Genomic DNA, 21,842 nt, shown 5'->3' on the forward strand with positions numbered 1-21,842 from the left:
AGGGCGCTAGACCATAGACTGGAGAAAAATATTCACATCTGGCCTCGCCAAACGCGTTTAACTGTGGCTAGCAGAGATGTTGTTGTATAGTCAGTCTTGCCTTGGATTTACCGTCAAGATTTACGGTGCATCTGACGTAACAATGATACTCCATAGATTATTAAACATCGACGTGAGCTTGGTTTATTAATATAATGTTATTCAGTGAGTTCGTTATTTTTGTCAATAATTAGCTATCAATTATAAGCTCACGTAAATGCAATGCTACGACAGTATCCAAGAGAAATTGTGGTAAAATTAATTTGGAGGCTACAGGAAAAGAAAAGGTAAACGCAGTTCATTTTAAGATAAGCTATATCCTTCTAATGAATTCACTTTTACTCTCTCAATTCTCAATAAAATACACGCACGCCTTTACAACCCAAAAAAATTTAAAGTGGGTGTGCAAGTGCCGACTGAGTTGAACTCATGTTCTTATTGGTTAGACTTCATGTCAATCATCATGTTGCGACAGACCAGAAGAGCGTGTATGATTAGAATACATTAATGAAGCATGCCTCACTTACAGTCAACTTACAGTGCAATGTCCAGAAAGCCTGGACCGAGGAGCCAGTGAGGCCAGGAGCCTGGACGGAGGACAAGCTCTGAACGGCCCCAGTAACCTGAAAATCGATTGTCAACAGCATGGCACATCAAGGAATGCAATGTTCAGTGGCTTCAGAAAGTATCCAGACCCCTTTGCTTTTTGCACACTTATTGTGTTACTATTGTGTCGTAGATTTAATTTGAAATAGATTACATATTTGCCCATCAATTCACGCTCAATGACCCATAATGACAAAGTCAAAACATTTTTGCTAATTTTGCTGAAATCTCTCATTTACATGAGAGTTTTCAGACCCTTAATTCAGTTCTTTGTAGAAGTAAGTCTCTTTGGCAGCAAGTGCAGCTTTGAGTCTTCTTGGGTAAGTCTCTACAAGCTTTGCACAGCTGGATTTGGGCAGTTTATTCCATTCTTCCTGGCAGATCCTCTCAAACTCGGATGGGAAGCATCCGTGAACACAAATGTTCTATGGGGTTTTAAGTCTGGGCTTTGACTGGGCTACTCAAGGACAGTTAAGAGACTTGTCCCAAATCCACTCCAGTATTGACCAGTCTTCCTGTCCCTACCACTGAGAAGCACCCCCACTGCATGATGACAAGCAGTGCCTGGTGTTCGCCAGGCATAGTGCTTTGAGTTCTGCTCAAAGAGTTAGATTTTTGTCTCATCAGACAAGAGAATCTGGTTTCCTCATGCTCTGAGTCCTTTAAATGCTGTTTGGAAAAACTCCAAGCGGTCTGCTATTTGCCTTCATTCCTTTCTTCCGGCAGGTTGTCCTATCTCTGCAGAGGACTTTCGAGGCTCTGTTAGAGTGACCGTTGGGTTCTTGGACACCTCCTTGAGGAAGGCCCTTCAGGCCCGGTTACTCAGTTTGGCTGGACAGCCAACTGTATGCTGTTCTAGACACATCTTGAGTATGGGCACGGTTAATCAATTAACTGGTTAACTGAATTGGACACTTCACTGAAACGACGTCAATTCGACACTTGATTGAAATGTACGTCTTAACCGGTTAATGTTTTTATTTTATTATATCAGAAGCTATAATTATTATTATATTTAGTGTTTAAGGCTGTTCTATATTTTGATTGGAGTTGGGCAGCCTAAAGCAGTGGGGTCGTAGAATTTCAGAGTAGCCAAATTAACATGATTTGAAATCTACTAACTTGGAGCAGTGGAGTAGCAACATTTTGAAGAGGATAATCTGTAAAAACGTCTTCAAATATGTTGCATGAAACCTGGGTTATACAATTGCATGATTTATAGTAATGCGCAACAAAAGCACCATGGCAAATGATGAAGATGATAGAAAACGATAGTGATCCTTTAAATGCGAGTTAAACACAAGTGCAATTCAACCAGAAAGAAGCATATTGTACAGCAAGTGACTTGTATAAATACTAAGGACATGCTGCCTCATAATTTTGTTAAGCCAAATAAAGGCATTCGTGACCCCATGGAATTGTTAGAGCCAGGATATACCTTCGCGCAAGATCATTACAACGCAGGTTGAGAAGGAAAGATAAATTTAGGGAGATAAAATCTGACCTTCCTGCTGTCTGTAATGTTACTTTCACGTTACTTGCTCATCTTAGATGCAATTATAATCAGAAACATCAGTTGTATTTTTATTATCGTTAAAAACAGTATGAGATGGGCTTTATGGGAAAAAAGACAATGAACTACACACATTTCCCCAGTGTATGAAACACATGAGGTATTTTCATCGTGAGGTATTTTCTCTACACCAGAGTTAAGACTGAAGGTTTATTGGAAGACTTTTCATTTTCTATTTTGTTTTTCTTTATACATTCTTACATTTCCAAAACAAAACCATCTGATCACATATTCAAAGTGTGTTTATATCTTTACATTGATGGAATTGTGATTTCCCTTGGTTATTTCAAAGTTCAAGGCAAGTACATACATACACTTTCAAACATTGGGTTTTGCATTGCCAAACAAATTATCATTCAAATACAAAATGAAACAATGCTGCTACTACTACTACTACAGTGCAGAGTATATGTATCTGTACCCAAATTTGTTACTGAAAGTATCAAAAATATTTAATAAGCAAATACAATTTCAAGATGTTTCAGGTTTCAAGATGCTCAAATAATCAGTAGTTTGAATGCATAAATTAGGCTTCAATCATAAATATAGCCTGAAACATTACATTCAAAATTGACATATCTGACAAAAATAAATATCTTCAGCAAAAACAATGAATTAAAAACAGTGCATCTACTGTATGACATTATGTGCTTGAAAATGCATTGCCTCAAAGGATTCAGGTACTATTTCAGATTGCATATACAACGATCACCATAATCCATCGGATAATGTCACATTTCTTGTTATTTTGGTTCTGAACTCTACTTTCAGTTTGAAACGATACAGTGACAATGAGGTTGAAGTGCAGACTGTCAATTTGAGGGTATTTTCACAAAAATATTGAACAGTTTAACGCAAGTTAGACAAAAGTAATCATTTTTAATATCTAGCCTTATATCCTTGGGATGCAATGGCAGCTTGAAGTCTGCGACACCAGATGCTGGGTATCTTCCTTGGTGATGCTCTGCTCATTTTTTAAATCAGCATTAGAAAAATGTTCTTGATTTTATTTCTGAGCCTTATGATGGGTAGCTTCATTTGAATAGACACTGTTGTCTTCATCATGTTGTCACACCCCAACAACAATCTCCAAAGGCAATTGTAGCCTAGAATCAAGACTAGACATCAACAACTCTCTTCTGCATTCACTAAAGACAAAAATGTAAAAACCTGCCTAAGGAACACATAAGTGCAGGTGATGTCATTTCATTTCTAAACGGTTCATCCAATATGGATGAAAATACCCTCAAATTAAAGCTGACAGTCCGCATTCAACCGCATTGTCATTGTATCAAATTCAAATAACCCAAAAAATAAAGGTGCTCACTGTACATACAAACATTACAATAATTAAGGTTAACAAAGTAATCCAATTGGCTGAATGCACAGTTAGAGGATATAATCATCCAAAATACAGCCTTAAAAATTACATTCAAACTTTTTTAGTAAAACGAACAACTATAAAGTTAAGGCAATGGCACTGGACATTGCATGCAGTTGCCCACCGCGGACCGTGGTTTGTGCCCTGGTCCTGCCAGATCTGAGTATGGCCATAATGGGAGGGAGTGGCAATGATTAGGGTAGGGTGAGGGACTCAGGGGAGAGAATCGCTGCATGATCGTCTCGGAATCACGGTCAGGGACCAGAGACAGAGCGGCTTGAAGAACCCTGGCCCCCAGGGTTTCCTCAGGAGAACACAAGAATTTACAATAAACAGGGTACAATTAGCCACCAAATTGGGAAAGAAAAACTAAAAACTATGATGGCAATGCTAATTAAATTCATCCACACTAAACGATATGAATAAAAAAAATTAATTGGATTCAGTTTTTTTTTTAGAATGAAAAATAAAAATCTCACTCGCCCCGGTAACGCAAATATTTAACAACAGTGACAAAAATGCCACTAATAAAAGCTCAAAACCCAGCCTTACAAATAAGCAGATTTTCAACTCATCAGTTAATGAGCACAAATTTTACACCTTAATTGAGGTGTAAGCTCTGCCATTGTTTAATTTAATAATTCATCATTAAGAAATCTAAATCTGCAATTAGAATTTCAAAAGAACAAAATATAATTACATAATTGCAACAAATAAATGTGCATGAATCTCAGTGCATGCTCAAGAGGAAGAAAACCCTGATAAGCCTCTAACATAAAATATCCCTACAATAGTTTGGAGATGATGTCTTTGTGTGCACACATGCACTCAGTGAGCACTTTATTAGGTATTTATTAAGACTTATTTTCTAGACCTATTGGTGTGCTGCTGCTGTAGCCTGTCCACTTAAAAGTTTTGTGTGTTCAGAGATGCTCTTCTGCATACCTCTGTTGTAATACGAGGTTATTTACGTTACTTTCCTGTCAGCTTGGACCAGTCTGGCCTTGCTCCCCTGACCTCTAATTTTTGCCTGCAGAACTGCTGCTCTTTGCTGTTTTTTGTTTTTCGCACCATTCTCTGCAAACTCTGGAGACAGTTTGTGAGATACTCAAACCACCCTGCCTGGCATCAACATTTGGTCTGAAAAACAGCTGAACCTCTTGACCAAATATGCATACTTTCATGCATTTAGTTGCTGCCACATAATTGGCTGATTAAATATTTGCATTAACAGGCTGATGTACAGGTCTACCTAAATAAAGTGGTCACTGAATGTACACATATCACATATATCAAGGTTTTTTTACATTAAAAACACAGTGTATTTGAAACAAAAATCTTTAACAAAAATATTTAAATACAACTCACATTAATGTGCCAATCAACATCACTTAATTTTAACTGAAATAAAAACATGTCAATTTTATACAGGCTTGATAGAAGGATATAAGGAGTGTAAAGTGTACCAAAAGCTATTTTGGGGAACTGTTTGTGAATATACTGGAAGGCACGTTTTAGAAGTACATGCAAAATTCATGTAATGGAATGTTTAGGGAGTGTTTGTCTGGCGTTCTGCATACATATTTGTGTTTAAGCATTACTATTAATTTTGCAAAGGCACATTTCTGTTACTATTTTAGAGATTCTCTCTCCATTTCGGTTAATATGTCTGCGCTGTCAACATCCTCAAAGTTTCTTTGGTACCGCACTGTTGTGGACAGACGGGACCTTTTCTTCTTCCATATCATAAGCAGCACTATAGCAAGGATTGCTATCACCAAGATAAAGAAGAAGGCAAAAGCGGCCGGTGTGCCTCTCCTCTCTTCAATAAAGAAAGAAAGCACAATTACCAAGAATGTCCAGAGAAGGGTGCTGTGCAATCGGCCCATTAATGTATATTTGGGTAACACTTTACAACAAGGTTACATGAATTGGCAATAACTAATGTAATGTATAAAAGTTAAGCTGTTCAGCTTTGTTTATGTATTTGTACATCATTAATTCATAGTAACAACTACATTGGTTAATGTCCATTCATATTGGAATGAAAAAAACAGTTAATGTATTTGTTAATGATTAACTAATTATGACTTCCTTCCTCCTGACCATCAGAGGGTGGTGCTTAGAAGTACTGAATCTCTTCCATCTTGCGAATGCGCAGGTTGAGAGACAAAATTACATGGATGACATAAGGCAGCCCCCATAAATCCCCACATCATCTGCCCATCCATTGCGAATATCTTCTAGCAAATTGGAGAGAATGGTAAGCAGGTCAAACATTTCTTGTTTGCTGGTAGCTGAACTCATGGAGCTACAGATATTTCATCCTCCAGAGGCTGTGATAAGCTATTCCCAGCATTCGGTCTGTGGATTGTCAAGCGCTGTTTATTTTGCTTAATTGGCAAAGTGCCCAGAACACCATAGCTACCTATAGCTATCCAGTGAGTGGTAGTATTGTTACTATTCGTTTATGATAGCCGCTTTCAGAGTCTTTTACAGCATATTGTCTATGTGTTCAGTGTTGGGGTGGGGTCAGCATCTGTAATCTGTTTACAGCATCTGTAAACCAGCAGCAGTTCCATATCCGCTGCTTTTAGACTATTAGACTACTATAAGACTACAAACTGGGGTCAGTGTTCCTGCTGCAAACTAGAAAAGCTTCCATATACATTCTTACCAAAAACTGCAAACCTAAATGAAAAACTGGGGTCAGCATTTCCGCTGTAAACCAGCTGCAGCTTCTGTAATCTGTCGCCACCTAAAGGTCAGTGACTTAGTCAGTGATTAAGTCAGCTATCAATGTAGTGCAATGCCGGGGATGGTGGAAGTGGGGTTGCGGACACTGATATTATTCTAGACTAGGTGGAACGGATCTGGGGCAGATTCGGCAAGGCCAATGCAGATCTGTTTGCCTCAAAAAAAAGGATCCTTTGTTCCCTGTGGAGACATCTAGTCCGCTCGGTCAGGATTTTCTCATCCATACATGGCCAGACGGCCTTCTGTATGAATTTCCTCCAACTCCCCTACTTCTTCCAACCTTAGACAAGGTCGGATAAAGCACTCACGCCAATTCATGTACTCTTATTGTAAAGTGGCACCTATGTATGTGTGCGATAAATGAACACAGTGGAGGTTTTACAGGGTACTCACGCGCGGGCGCTTTGCAGACCACCCTGCTGCGGATCTCCGTGCAGCTGACCCAGCTCCACACGCCTTCGTCACCCGACATCATGACCGCGCAGCCGTGTCCGGTCCCTGCGAGCAGGCCTGCTTTCTGCTCCCAGTTGGAGAATCCCACATCGGTGCCATCTATCCACTTTGAGTCATCTGAAGAAGAGTTTTAAAAATTGACATTACAGTCAAATCGCCAAATGCTATTATTGTTGTACTCTCATCCAAAGTGATTTTAAAAAATGGCCAGTTGTGCAGTAGCAAGTTCCCCGGAACTTGATACCCCATTGGTATAACAAAGCACAACCATTATTTTTTTTATTAACACAGTGTTTACTTCCAACAACAGATATTTTATGGCTTGATTTATCTTCGCATTTGAAAATAACTTTGAAATGCCATGTATGTCATAGATTTAGAATGATGTTAAATGTGAAAAGATTTTAGGACAATGTACTTGATCCTGTAATATGACTGGTTAAATCCCAAATAGTAGGTAAGACTTAAAAAGCACTTAGGCTTGCTGAAAGGGACACACAAGAGTATGCTGGCCTTGAGTATGCACAGAGCTCTGCTACTCAGTGTAACAAATGAAAGTTGATGTTGTAGGATCAAGAAACACAGGTTCAAGTGAACAAATGTAGGGAAACAGGTTATACGTGTGTGTGTGTGTGTGTGACATGGCTTGTTTAGTTTATGTGAAACATTGGTGACAGTTGTCACTTGGATTCATGTTTATATCAGTAAGTTGGTAGGTGGACAGTTTTAGGAATTTCTTTTCAGATGTCTAGAGATTTTATACTTTTATATGTGAAACGTTACCCTTTTTTACATCAAAAATATTTTTTCAGATGATATTTACGATAAAAATCCCGAAGCTCCGCTGCTTTGAGGATGCTGTGGAATGCTGATATATCAGTTTACAATGGGTCCCAAAATGCAGAAGCTTTGGCGCCCCCTCCTGGCTCACAGGAGTGTAACCATATAGGAAAGCACAGAGATTTCGGATCAAGAATTATTTGTGGCTGTATATGAACTGTTTGTTTTTACACCTTGATTTGAAACAACTAAAACTATAGCTGCGACAGTCAAAATACTGATTTGGCCACTGAGCTAAGCCTTCTAAAATGTATTAATTTATTTGAATGTAATTCAGCACTAACAACATGAAAAGAATGCAATTGTAACAGGGCTTGGTTAAACCTTGGTTAAATCTTGGAGAAGGCCAGAAATAGAATTAGAAGTAAAAAAAATTTTTTTCTAATTGGTGTTAATTGGGATACATTCCAACTCTGACAGGGCGCACTCTGTATAAGGATGTGTGACTGAAGTGCTATATAAACAAGGCATTATCCAAACACACCTTGCCTAATGTGAAATACTCCAGAATTGTTCATTATACTGATTGTCAGTGCAAGTTATCATAATTGAATTTACACTGACGATTCAATAACAGGTATTTAATGAAAGAATGGGACTATGAATAGGTTTATACACCCATATGCAAAATCTTTGTAAAAATGATATACTATATGTTGATTAATATGTTTTACTTAATTAAATTAAAAAATATATATTTTTACATAATTATGGCCCCTTTCATTAATGATTGGGAAGTGCCTTATTACGTTAAATAAAAACTAGTGAATTAATGTAAGAATTATATATGGCCGTTCTACAGCTACTGTATTTCATATTTTCTGTATACTCCATTCTGTATGTTTCTTGCATGTTTTTTACAAATCTTTTTATACATGGGCAGAATGCTTCTGAGCCTGAGGGAGAGGTTGTACGAGAATGATTCGATACCTTGTTTGTCCGGATCCAAGCCGAGCCACACACGCTTCGTGATTAGGGGGTTTTCCATAATGTATCTGGAGACAAATGTGTTTTCATCTGCATCCTCAATGGTCAGGAGCTGTGACGATTCATCTGCCAACACAGTACAATGCAAATGCTGACACAGGCCTGGGCCAATCAGAAGCTGAATAGAGAGCCTTTGTCTTAATTCATGGACTAATCGGTCCTACTGCTTTACTTTAACTTTCAGAAACACATTTTTTGCAGCATGAAATGAATACCGATGCAAGTTGCACATTAGGTGATGTTGAGCAGGTGAGCCAGGTGTTCTCAACTGAAACAACTGAGTAATTTAAGGTGGAGACACAACAAAGTTGATTTTAAAAAAGTCAAAGAATTGACATACCAAGATTGTTACAGATGGTCTTTGCCTCCTCCATTGTGTACACGGAGTAATTAAACAATGTCATGTCAAATGCGTAACAATGGTCTTTGTAATGAATCCACTTGGAATTGCCTGCAATCCTGGTACAAGCATTTGACTGTTGAGGAGAAGGCTTTGAACCTGTGTAAAAAAGAAGTATCCATGTTAATAATACCACTGTTTAAAAATACTACAGTATAAAAATTACTTGCATGTATGTTATGTGGATTAAACACCAAATAATGCCCTTTATGTTTATATCTCTGTAGAGGCAAGTAAGAGCTATGCACACTGTTCGCACTATGGCCTGGCCTAAGGGGAGAAGGTCAGGCCAATCAGAGTATTTTGCCCTCTTGGTTTGAAGAAATTATATAACTATTATTATTTGGCAGGAAGTAGGCAGAAATCGAGCTTGGGTTGCCCAGGTATGAAACAGCCACACTAAACACTACACGAAAGATGAAGTCCAGTGCAGGTGGTTAGGCAGCCATGACCGTGTCACCACTGAAGTCAGAGCCTGCCTTCAAGCTTGCACTCTAGTGTGAAGCTCTGCTGGGATTGCAATACACCTCCCCGACCTTCCCATGAGCATCATTGACAAATCAAAGCTGTGACGTCAAGCGAAGTGAAGTACTGAATACTAAGGCGTACTGTTGCTGATGTAGCAGATCGCTCCCTCTTGCAGAGAGGTGCAGTTTGCTTGCACCCACGATCCGGTCCTGTTCACGAGCAAGCAGTTGCCTTTGGAGCCGGAGTACGAAAAGCCCAAAGGCCTGTAGTCGTTGCTAGTCCCGTCTGACCACTCGAGCGATGAGCCAATTTCCTGAAAAAAGTTTGTATAACTGTTTATTGCAGTTGCATTTCATGAAAGGAGGATAATAGTAAATAGTTATAGTATGTATATACAGTGCCTTCCATAATGTTTTGGACAAACAAAATGTCTAAAAACGGTTTATTAAAATCTGACAATATTCATTTTAACAATATGTGATTCATTTTATTACAAATCGCAAATTGTCGAGTATAGAGACAAATAAATGATGTGTCTTTGTCCCAAACATTATGGAGGGCACTATACTACAGGTACATACACTCATTGATCACTTTATTAGGTACACATTTCTACTACTGGCATGGATAAGGCCTCCCTGTGCCCCCAGAACAGTGTGAATTCTTCATGGCATGGATTTCACAAGGCGCTGAAAACACTCCTTAATGATTCTGGTCCATTTCAACATGATAGCATCACACAGTGGCTGTGTTCAAAACTGAATACCTAGCATACTGCATGTACTACATTTAAATGAAAATCAGCCTGAAATTTACTATGAGTAGTATGCTAGTATGCGGTTTTGAGTGCAGCCATTTGCGGGACGTTTGTGGAACCAGCTTGAGATAACGTGTGCTTTGACATGGAGTGTTATCCTGCTGGAAGTAGCCATCAAAAGATGGGTAAAATGTGGTCATAAAGAGATGCATATGGTCAGAAACAATACTCATTTAAATGTTCGATTTGTATGAAGAGGTCTAATATATGCCTGTCCCAAGCCCGGATGAGAAAGGTAGGGTAGGGCTAGCACCCCTGCCCTGTAAAACGTGCTACAAAAACGCGGACAAGGGAAAGTACAGGCAAGTACAGAAAGCTTGCCAAGACTGCTGAAAGATAAAAAGGTAACATCATTACAACTAAAGAAGGCCAACTCAATACATGGGTTATACACTATGAGGAGCTGCTCAATAGACCAACACCACCAAACCCCCCAGATATTAAACCAGCAGAAACCGATCTCCCCATTAGCTGTGACAAACCCAGTAGAGAGGAGATAAGAAAGGCTGTACAGAAGATAAAGCATGGAATGGCAACAGGGCCAGATAACATCCCGGCACAAGCACTTGTGCAGACTTGGACACCACTGTGACATGGCTCAGGCAGTAAGAGCAGTCGTCTGGCAGTCGGAGGGTTGCCGGTTCGATCCCCCGCCCGGGCTGTGACGAAGTGTCCCTGAGCAAGACACCTAACCCCCAAATGCTCCTGATGAGCTGGTTGGTGCCTTGCATGGCAGCCAATTGCCGTCGGTGTGTGAGTGTGTGTATGAATGGGTGAATAAGAAGCATCAACTGTACAGCGCTTTGGATAAAGGCGCTATATAAATGCCAACCATTTACCATTTACCACTGTGGAGCTGCTGTACCCACTTTGGAAAGATCTGGGAAGAAGTGCTGTCATAGTAGAAAGGGCTTTATCCTCAAGCTCCTAAAGAAAGGAGATCTTGGCAATTGTTTCAACTATAGAGGGATTACCTTGGATAAAGAGAAAGATGCAGTTGACCTCCAGCTAAGAGACCAACAAGCGGGATTCAGAAAAAGATGATCTTGTGTTAACCAGATTGCCCTTCGTATTATCATTGAGCAATCAATAGAGTAGAATTCCTAACTGAATGTTAACCCTGACTATGAAAAAGTGTTCGGCAGTGAGAACAGGGAGACCCTTTGGGAGGTTTTCAAACATCACGGAGTGGCCACTAAGCTAGTGAACCTTATCAAGAATAGCTATCCTGGAATGACTTGTAGAGTGATACATGAAGGACAACTTACTAACCAGTTCAAGATTAAGACCGGGGTCAGACGAGGATGCCTACTTTCTCCACTCCTGTTTCTACTGACCATCGACTGGATAATGAGGAAGACCACCGAAGGAAGAAAGAATGGAATTCAGTGGACATTGTGGACACAGCAGGATGATTTAAGACTTTGCAGACGACCTGGCACGACCTGCAGACGAGATGCAGGATAAGACCACAACACTAGCAGCTACACCTTCATAAGTAGGACTTAACATCCACAAGGGAGAGACAAAGATCATGAGGATGAATGCAACCAGCGATAAACCAGCCACATTCGAAGGCAAAAGGCTCAAAGAAGTAGAGTCCTTTACACGGGGAGTATCATCGACAAGCTGGGCGGTATAGATCCAGATGTAAAAAAGCAAAAATAGGCTAGCCAAGGACAGTCTTTTTACAGCTCAAAACATCTGGAGCTCTGGAGTGTTACAACAACAAACAAAAATACGATCAGTGCTGCTTCATGGCACCGAGACCTGGAGTATGTACCTTGGGGTACCACAATCAATGAAGTGCAGACCTTGATCAACAACTGCTTAAGAAGAATCCTAAAGATCCACTGGCCAGACAAGATCAGGAATAACGATCTGTGGACAAGGACACAACAACTACCAGCAGAATACAAATTTGGAAGAAGATGGCAATGGTTCAGGCACACATTATGAAAACCAGTGTCAAACCCCACCAGACAAGCCCTGACATGGAACCCTCAAGGGAATAGATAAAGAGGGCGGCCAAAGAACACCTGGCCACGGGATCTCCAGGCAGATATCAAGAGATTAGGATACACCTGGACTGAGATTGAAAGGAAAGCCCATGACCGAGCACTCTGGAAAACCATTGTCGACAGCCTACACTCCAGGAGGGGTGCCAGGCAATAACTAATATGCCAAGAAAAAATTCCCCACAACATTACACCAGCGTGAACTGTTGACATAATGCAGGATGTACACATGGATTCATGTTGTTTGCACAAAATTCTGACCCTACCATCTACATGGCCCAGCAGAATAATATTATTTTTTACAATCTTCAACTGTCCTGTTTTGGTGAGCCTGTGCCCACTGTAGCCCCGTGTGGTATTCTGCTGCAACATCTGATCCAATTCAAGGTTCCAATTCTATTTAAAAAAATGTGATGATGCAGATGATGGAATTAGCTAGTTTTAGAAGTGAAATTTTAACTCATAAATACTACAATCCTTCCACGGTCAAGATCAGATTTCATCCCTTCTGATGCTTGATCTAAGCAACAACTGCACTGTACCTAATAAAGTGGTCACTGAGTATATATACAGTTAGGAATTTCATCATAGCTCAGAGCCCCTTACATCCTGAGAGGAGAGTCCAATCCACAGTGGGAAGCCATCGATCTTGGACATCAGCTGGAGGTGAGCGTCTTGTGCGAGGTCATGAGCGCTGGCTAAATGACCACCGATGTTCCCGCACTCCCGCAAAGCATCGGACCACATCAACTTCTTCTGGATCACCTTGTATTTCAAGCTGCCGTAATTCTCAAAATCGCTGACATATTTGCTGAAATCCTCTTTTGAATCTTGGGGGGGGGGGGAGAAATAGACAGTGTAAGAGACAGAATGCTGGTGTTCGGACACGGAAATTCTCCATTCAAGAATATATTACATTACATAACATTACAGGCATTTGGCAGACACTCTTAGCAGCGCAACTTTTTTCTTGCATACAATCCATTTATACAACCCATGTGCATGTGTCACCTGTATGTTCCTGCTGCTCTACCTATGATCGGGGGGAGACCTGACTTCTGTGAAACCATAGAAGCAGCAACGCACGTCTAACTATAAAAGTATCACCACTTTGTCAATGCTGTAAAAAATTACTGTATCCTGATCGGTAATGAACTGTCAGAATACTTTCACAACCAAACAATTGCAATTTAAAATGGACCTTCTTTTTTTTTTGCGTAACTTAAATTCAGAACTCCAAGTTCCCCTTGGTGACTTAATGTTAATGTGCCTAATTTTGTATATATATTAGTCACTGTTTACATTTTCATAAGAAAACGGAGATAGGCTACTACTTTTTTTTGTTTTTTGTACTGTTCCACCCCTACTGGCAACCAGTTAAGCTGATACTGTACTTTTCACCTATTTCATAATATTTCTTCAAGTCGATTGCAACTGTATATAGCTGGATATATACTGAAGCAATCCAGGGACCAAAGTTGGGTACCGTACTTAAGGGTACGGCAGTGTCCTACCTGGGAATCAAGCCTGCAGATTTTTATGTTACAAACCCAGTTCCTACACCACAGCCCGAGTAGATGCCCCCTCCCGAACCCCACCCCTCCTAACAGTACATCTTGTCTGTGAATAACAAAAACTCACAGTCATTTGTGTATGACAGTTCACAGTCATTAATATTCACTCAATATAATCTAAAGGGCAGAGCATGTTCTTTGATCACAATAACTAGATGAACAAAGTTCCCACCACAGCTGAAAAAACCTACCATAGTCAATTTTGCAGGCAACAACACTGACTTGCTTGATGCGGTCAAAACTATGTTTCGTGGTGAATAATTTCCAAGAGCCTGAAGAGGAGAGGCCTGCCATGAACTTCTCAGTTACGTTGGGTCTTCCTTCATTCCAGTTGGAGTATTGGACGTTCGTGCCGTCGTACCATTTCAGCTGGTTAGCTGCAGACCCGGAACCAACACAAATATCAGTGTCTTCAAAGTGTCAAAGTTTTTGCTGTTATTAAAAAAAACTATGGCCATAAGCTGTAGTGTATGTTTTATTTAGACCGGGATGATCTAACTGTGAAATGCCTATACAAAGGGTTCTCACAATATTTGTCAATCACAAACTTACTAAATTATCAAATGTAATAATAATATGAATTTGCATATGATTTTGCTTGCTCCATAGAGTATTGGGTAATAGTTCAATTTAATTCCAGTGATATTGATGGTAGTGCACAAATTTATCATTCATTTTCAATAATTTAAGTATAATATCACAAATCCACCCACCTCTATACAAAATTATGGAAAAACTTATTGTGACTTCAAAGCAATTTTATACTACTTTCATCAAGTTATAGTTTTAAAAATCTACCAAGACAGCAACTAGTCTAGCGATTGTGTAGGCCCATTATCACCATTAACCATACAAAATACTTCAAACACTGCATTGATACCAACATCTTAAAACAAATCTATCTACTGCTGGCTTTCTTCTTGAGCCAGCCAATTTTCATGATGAAAAGCAACAAGAGGACTCACTTTCATTGTCTTTGAAGATGCCGATCCAGACAAATGCCACCAGATCTCTCAAAGGCAGCAGCTGCTTTCTCACAAAGTCATTCTCCTCCTCATCTCTGATTGTTAAGACTTCTGCACTGGGGTCTAAAATAAAATGATGAAAAGAATGTTCATGTTCAATGTTCAAAAGAGTGGTATGAATTTTAAAGAAAGGCTTAATAACCTGTGAATGCTTGTAAAAAATAAATTACTGGGGTAAATGAAGTTGTGTTTGTGTATCACGTTTTACGCATAATTAACATTCTAAACCTGTTTTATGTACTGTAGACCTCCCATGAATGAAAAAATGAATAAGACCGGTTCAAAGCCCCATGTTAGTAAGCCATAATGTTGTCATGGCAAATGGAAAAGAGTAATTTTTGGGACATTAGCTGGGATGATGTTCTGGTAATTACTCTACACTAATGCCTCTGTGCGAGTTTAGTAATGTAGGGACAATAGGACTACAAGTTGATACTGTGCTAAGTATGGGCGTAGTTGGCATTCCAATTATAAAAGGGTGAAACATATTGTATCTCTTCCTCAAATTTGCTTCCTCAAACATGCGTCCTCAAACGCACTCTCTGGAAGAAACTTTCCTTGGACCAGCGTCTCGCTTGCAGCACTGGGAGGGCTGAAAGACTGAGCGACGCACGCTCACACAGTCTGTTGTACTGAAGTGAATTGTGCTTTGCCCTGTTCAGTACTTTGCGTATAATACACTTTGTTATATCTTCCAAGGTTGTTCGTATTAATATTGCTCCTGTATTTAAGTCAGCCTCTGCTAATTTAAAGATCTCCAAAATGCCTTCACCTTCTTAGCCGAATCATTTATATTAGTTTGGTATCAACTGAATGTATAGTATCTTGATTTCGTTAAGATTAACTAACTATAAATGTGTAATTTAATTATTAATTGAAATGGGCAATTTATAGTGATCATAAAATATTTTAAGAGACAGATATTTTACATAACGGCACTACTTGGAGAAGGATGGTATAACCATCTATCTCACCTAATTGGCGCCAGACGTGAGGATTATTAAGATGGAAATGTCTTAATGATCAATCCTCGCAACTCTACACATACCGTGTAGGAGCACATCCCCCACATAATTGGTGCCCTGTTTTCGTAGAGAGTAAAAACCCTACAGTAAATACTCAAGTGTTAGTATGCACAAGCTAATGCTGTTGCAGTTATGAAACCCACAATTGCTCCCCTTTGATTTGAGTATACACACTTTCAGGAATGCTGCTTAGCGTTCACCCTTACCTAATTTCTTGCATGTTTCACGGCTGTCCCCCTTGTCATACGCGGCCCATCGTGAGGCCTCCCGGTGAAAGGCGTAGCAGTGGTTTCTGAACGGCGTCCAGCCAGGCCCGTTGGCTCTGTGCGGACATTTTACAGCCGCATCCTCGAGAGTCTTTTCAACTAAAATGGAAAAGTACAGTGGAAATTGGATAAAATACATGTGCCCTACCCAAAAACATTCCCTTTGGATACTCATACTCCACAGCAAGGTTTCATGAGCATGATGCCTGTGTTGCAACACAAAACTGAGGTTTAATAAACCAAACAATATGTGGAGCTACATCATCTTTCTATGACTAATTTGAACACGGGCTTCCAGCTGCATCCCCATGCATGGAGATTGAAAACGTCCGTGTTAGAATTTAACCGAATGTAGGTTCAGCTCATTATCCAGGTGACCAGGCATCCAGACCTCCAGCATTTAGGAACCCACAGTGATTTTTACCTACCATTCTATCAATGAATGAATTCAAAATGTTACCTTTTTCAGAAGGAAAAATTTGCTACACAGCACATTAGTTGACTTAGATGACTGATTGATAAGTCCGTTGATGAACATTTGATATTGATTCTGGGTATCATGCTTAACCATTTGACATAATTTGGACTAGTGTCTAGTATATAACTATCAACAGCCTGTTACTGTGATGGATTGGCAGCCTCTCCAGAGTGTATTCCTGTCTCTCGCCCAATGCATGCTGAGATAGGCTCCAGCACCCCCCGCAACCCTGACCACCCAGGAATAAGCGGGTTTGATAGTGGATGGATGGATTGACAGTCTGTTACACTTGGGGAACTGAGATAATTCATAACAAAATTAGCATGCACAACACAGCCCTGGAACCGAGTTTGAAAAGCCCTGATCTAAGCCAATCAAACTGTCTTCACGCTAGTGAAGTAGTAATCAGTGATGTGACAGATATTCAGGCTAACAAGGCCTTCTTCGATATGAAATGAAGTGTTTTAGATCTACAAAAACAAGAGGTCAGAGGTCTGTCATGATATTAGCCAGCTAAGCAATTTCATTTATAAATTTGATAAACCAAGTACAAGGCTGTGTTTCAGGTTTACAGAGATGAGCTACACAGCTTCAGTTAGCTACATGTACTTTCAAACTACATGCCACTCCATCTACTCATACTGTAGCTTGCAGAGAATAACTTTTGGAAAAAAGTACGCTGTTAGAAGTCAACACTGACAGCAAATTGTATAGGTGAAAACTGTCCAGGAGTTATGTATATTACGTCACATCTGCTAGGTCATTTATAAGTTGGTTTAATTTGCAAAAGATTCAATGGGGAAATGTGTGATAGTTCTCAGTTAAGTCAGTCAAGTCTTATCCACCCAGACGCAATCACCTTGGGGAATGTGGCAGATGGCTCCTGCCAGCTCCTGCTCACATTCGGTGGCTTTCCAGAAGCCGTCGGTGTCCAAGTAGACACAACGTCCACTGGTGGGCTCCGAGAACCAGCGGCTGAACACTGTGTGGCTGTGGTCTGTCCAGCGATAGTGGACACCATCCTGGCCGGGACATGAAGTATTCAAATGAGAAGAGCTTTCACACATTCTGGCAGCTGATATATTCCTCATATACTTCATATATTCCTGACTACACTACCATCCTGTTCAGAGGGGACCTTTTTTAAACTGATATAGTTCACAGATATAATTATTTTTAAGGACAAGTTTGGTCTGAGAACTGTGTGGAGTGCCTTGTAGTCAGCAGTGCCTAGCATTAAAGGAAGCTTGTCCTTTGAAATCGTGTCAGTAGTTCAGCTTGTAATGACGATTTAACAAATAAACACGGCTATGAAATGTTTTAAACTTAAGTGGTCACACAGGCGAAAGAAAAAGTGGGGTAGACTTTTAACAGGGAACTTGCTGAGAGCGGGCATTTACGTCTTCACTGAAGAGGCCGATCCACAGGGGGGCGTTGGTTCTGCTGGTGGCTACAGTGAGTCCCGCCTGCTGAAATCCGTCCAACACACTGGCTAGGTCCATGTCCAGCTCCTTACACGACTCCAAAGCTGCGAACCAGGTCATGTTCTTCTGCAAGATTTTGTATGTGTGGTTTCCCACAGCAAAGTTTCCTTCTGGGGCCTTGGGGCTTTCTGGTTTGTCTGAAATTGATTACATAGAAGATTTATTTTTGCTATATGGACACCTGGCCTCCGCTTCCTTCCCAATTGAGAACACTATTTGACATAAGATAACGACACGAATAGGCCATTCAGCCCAGCAAAGATCTCCTTTTACTACCACTAAAGTATACCCAATGCATATTTTAATACAGTGGTCCTTCGTAAACTTGATATTCATCTGATCTGTTTCCTTTCTGTTGGTGGAGAGTAGAGCCTGTTCCTTTCTGCAGATTTCTTTGATTATTCAAGATGTTTGTTCCACATATACTCTTCTTTCACATTATACTGCAAAGGGTGCAATGTTTTGATGCTATGCCTCTATATTACTCTTCATAACATTTGCAGGTTGATATTGGTACCAGAGCACATAGATAACTGTAACAAAAAAGAATCCTCTAAATGGATTTAGATAAGCAAAAAAGCATTGCAGCAAAAGTAAATGACTGGCAATTTCATTACAGAGTTTGCCTGTGGCTGTAGACCGTGGGAGGGAAGCACACTGTCAGAAGTCAGCACCCTCAACAGCAAATTAACCGCACTGATGCCAAATCACAGAGAGTTTGAATACTCATTTTAAAGGGAAAGCCTGGGACAGAATGGCCAGGGTTAAGAGCCAGCTAAGAAAAAATACATCCAGAGGAAAAGTTGGGAATGGCACGCAGTGTACTCATACAGCCTGTTAATGACGATGGTGCGAAAGCAGTTTTGATATTAGAGTTGTTTAGTTGAAGGGTCGTTCTCCGGGGAAAGCTGCAGCATCGCAAATCAACAGCATCCTCGTTATAATCGCAATGTTGCCATGATGTACGTAGCATTTTCATCACCTCACAAGCCTCAATGCACACAGGCTTCTCCACATATTTACCTGCATCGTGTTGGCAGACTGCGAAGAACTGCGCATCAGAGCAGGTTGTGTAGTCCCAGGTACCCATCATTTCTACGCTCGGGCCATTGTACATGAATGTGCATAGATCCAGATTTCCCATGCTCTTATACAGAGGAAAGAGGAACAGGGAATTAAAATTAAAACTCAAAAGACGCACCATTTTACATTTACATTTTAGCCATTTGGCAGAATCTTTTAAGCCAAAGTGATTTACAAGTGCATAGATTCTTCCACAAGTTAAATCATCACATCCATAACAAGTAAAATAACTAGTAAAATACACATGAAGGGGTGTTCTAAACATTTTATATAACGTACAACTGTACCCACTGTAAGGGCTACATCACATCTGACACACTGTATTTATTGGGGTAAAGCATGAAATACAAGGGAGCTTACTTTGAGATTGTAATAGTGATTGTGATAATTTGGAAATTTACTAGCAATGTATATAATATACTAGTGTCTTGCCACTGTAGTACACCTCATTATCTGGTGTAGGATTAATAGAATATATTGTGGACGGGAATCCCACTTGGTTTTGCAAAATGGGCAAGAAAGATGTTCAAAGCAATAAATAAAAAAAGCATTGAATGACAAGTAAGTCTAACCAAGCATTTTCCCAGTCTCCCAAAATAAATTAATATACACTCACCAAGCACTTTATTAGGAATTTATTACGTATTTTTTTAGACTTCTACTGCTGTAGCCTAACCACTTAAGAGTTATGATGTGTTGTGTGTTCAGAGATGCTCTCCTGCATACGACTGTTGTAATGTGTGGTTCTCCATGACCTCTCTCATTAACAGGTGTTTCTCTCCGCAGAACTGCTGCTCATTAGATGTTTTTTTGTTTTTCGCACCATTCTATGCAAACTAGAGACTGTTCTACGTGAAAATCCCAGGAGATCAGCAATTTCAGATACTCACCAACAATCATTCCACGGTCAAAGTCAATTAGATCACATTTTCTCCCCATTCTGATGGTTGATGTGAACATTAACTGAAGTTCCTGACCCGTATCTACATTGCACGCATTGCACTGCTGCCACACAATTGGCTGATTAGATAATCGCGCAAATAAGTAGGTGGAATAACGTAAAAACGTTCCTAATAAAGTTCTTGGTGAGTGTATGTTGCTTACTCAGAAGAGCCATGCGAAGCTCAAAACTCACATGGATGGGCAGATAGCGCATCTGCCCATGCAGTAAGGTGTTGAAGTTATCTAAGGTCAAGGAAGAACCGTCCAGCCACTTCCACTCTGGCTTGTTATGCCTACGCCTCAGTCCAATCCACAATTTACTGAGTGAATGATCCGGCAGCAGGGACATGATGAAATCTGTTTAGGCAAAAAAACAAAAAACACAATAATCGATTGTAAACCGGCCGGAAGCTTATGAGAAGAACAGCACCGGAGAAAGTGAAAAGGGAGGGGTTGTGAGATCAGGAGTGACTGACAGGGCGAGAGCTGGGATGGTTCTCTCACCCTGCTCTGCTTGACTGGAGATGACTGGCAAGGTCCCTCGCAGACTCTGGCAGTGTTCGTTGGCTTTTTCAAACGGCAGCAACAAAGGCTTGAACACTGTGTAGCACTGGCGGTGGGGGAGGGGAAAACTGTATTCAGACAACTTCATTTTAACGTTCTTTCTTTCAAGTAATACATGCCTTCTATAGCAGGAGGTTTTCTGTTTTCCTCATTTGCTGATACAATACAATACAAGACAAATACAATGAAACTATCTAAATTGCCCGTTGTGACTGCAAACACCTAGAGTGATTTTCTATACACATGGGAATATTTTTTTCAATTCTGTTTCAGTGTTTCAGTGGCTCATGTTGGTTCATTTTGGAAACAAGGGAAAAAAGACTGAAAAACAACACAATGCAAGGTAAATGTTTCTATATACAACCAAACCTTACCATTTAATCTGAGGATCTAACAGACAAGAACAAGCTGTTTTATAGTTCTTCACGTTTATATCCCAGGGCGTTTTACAGAAGAGGAATACCGGGGTCTTTTATTTACTTAGGCTGCACAAAGCACAGGCCTTTATTTGGGGCAGGCTTGTATTCAAGGCAGGCCTTTATTTCTTATGAGGCTTCTGTTGTAGAATTTTATTCTTAGAAATAAAGTAAAAGGCTACACTTAAAGTGGGCCAACACTGTTCAGCACTTCCTGTAACCATTCAGAAATGCAACTTGAGTAGCTGAACCATTAGTGAAAGCCAAAACAGATGCGTCTTCATAAAATAACAACTTGCCAGACACGCCTTCATGAACAATAACAAATTAGCGTAGATAACAGCAAGTTAAGGAGATTTTTTTCCTAAAGTGCGTTTTATTATGAGATGTGTTTCGTTTGGAGCAGCATACCGGTAGGCTATCAAAAGATTTTTGCTTTGGTTTGCGATTTAATTGACTTTTGGACTGTTTGATTCTATTGCTAAATGTTGGGACTGATGGGCACTGAAATCTGGGGGGTATTTGATGAAGTTTTATGTAGTTGAAAGAGTGTCAGGATTTCCACCCATCTGTTTATTGCGAGCCAAGGCAGCCGCTTTCATTCATTGAACATGCGCTGTGCTGTAAATACATGGAAACATTATTG

At 40.1% G+C, this 21,842-nt stretch overlaps 1 protein-coding gene across 1 annotated transcript in view; it reads right to left on the bottom strand.

The window, feature by feature from the left end:
* Positions 1 to 2,354: 2,354 nt before the first annotated feature.
* The window catches only part of ly75 (lymphocyte antigen 75), a 57,804-nt gene continuing 38,316 nt past the window's right edge, over positions 2,355 to 21,842 (bottom strand). Inside the window, exons 22-35 of the mRNA XM_061234657.1 lie at positions 20,721 to 20,826; positions 20,410 to 20,573; positions 19,215 to 19,338; positions 18,108 to 18,328; positions 17,567 to 17,729; positions 16,170 to 16,328; positions 14,879 to 15,001; positions 14,105 to 14,290; positions 12,946 to 13,169; positions 9,646 to 9,817; positions 8,977 to 9,135; positions 8,580 to 8,702; positions 6,750 to 6,926; positions 2,355 to 5,421 (exon numbers count right to left, since the gene is read on the bottom strand). Coding sequence (XP_061090641.1) covers positions 5,231 to 5,421; positions 6,750 to 6,926; positions 8,580 to 8,702; positions 8,977 to 9,135; positions 9,646 to 9,817; positions 12,946 to 13,169; positions 14,105 to 14,290; positions 14,879 to 15,001; positions 16,170 to 16,328; positions 17,567 to 17,729; positions 18,108 to 18,328; positions 19,215 to 19,338; positions 20,410 to 20,573; positions 20,721 to 20,826 — 2,292 coding nt within the window. The 3' untranslated portion in view covers positions 2,355 to 5,230. The remainder of the gene's footprint in view (positions 5,422 to 6,749; positions 6,927 to 8,579; positions 8,703 to 8,976; positions 9,136 to 9,645; positions 9,818 to 12,945; positions 13,170 to 14,104; positions 14,291 to 14,878; positions 15,002 to 16,169; positions 16,329 to 17,566; positions 17,730 to 18,107; positions 18,329 to 19,214; positions 19,339 to 20,409; positions 20,574 to 20,720; positions 20,827 to 21,842) is intronic.

Source organism: Conger conger, chromosome 3 (assembly GCF_963514075.1).
Source record: "Conger conger chromosome 3, fConCon1.1, whole genome shotgun sequence".
Taxonomy (NCBI): domain Eukaryota; kingdom Metazoa; phylum Chordata; class Actinopteri; order Anguilliformes; family Congridae; genus Conger; species Conger conger.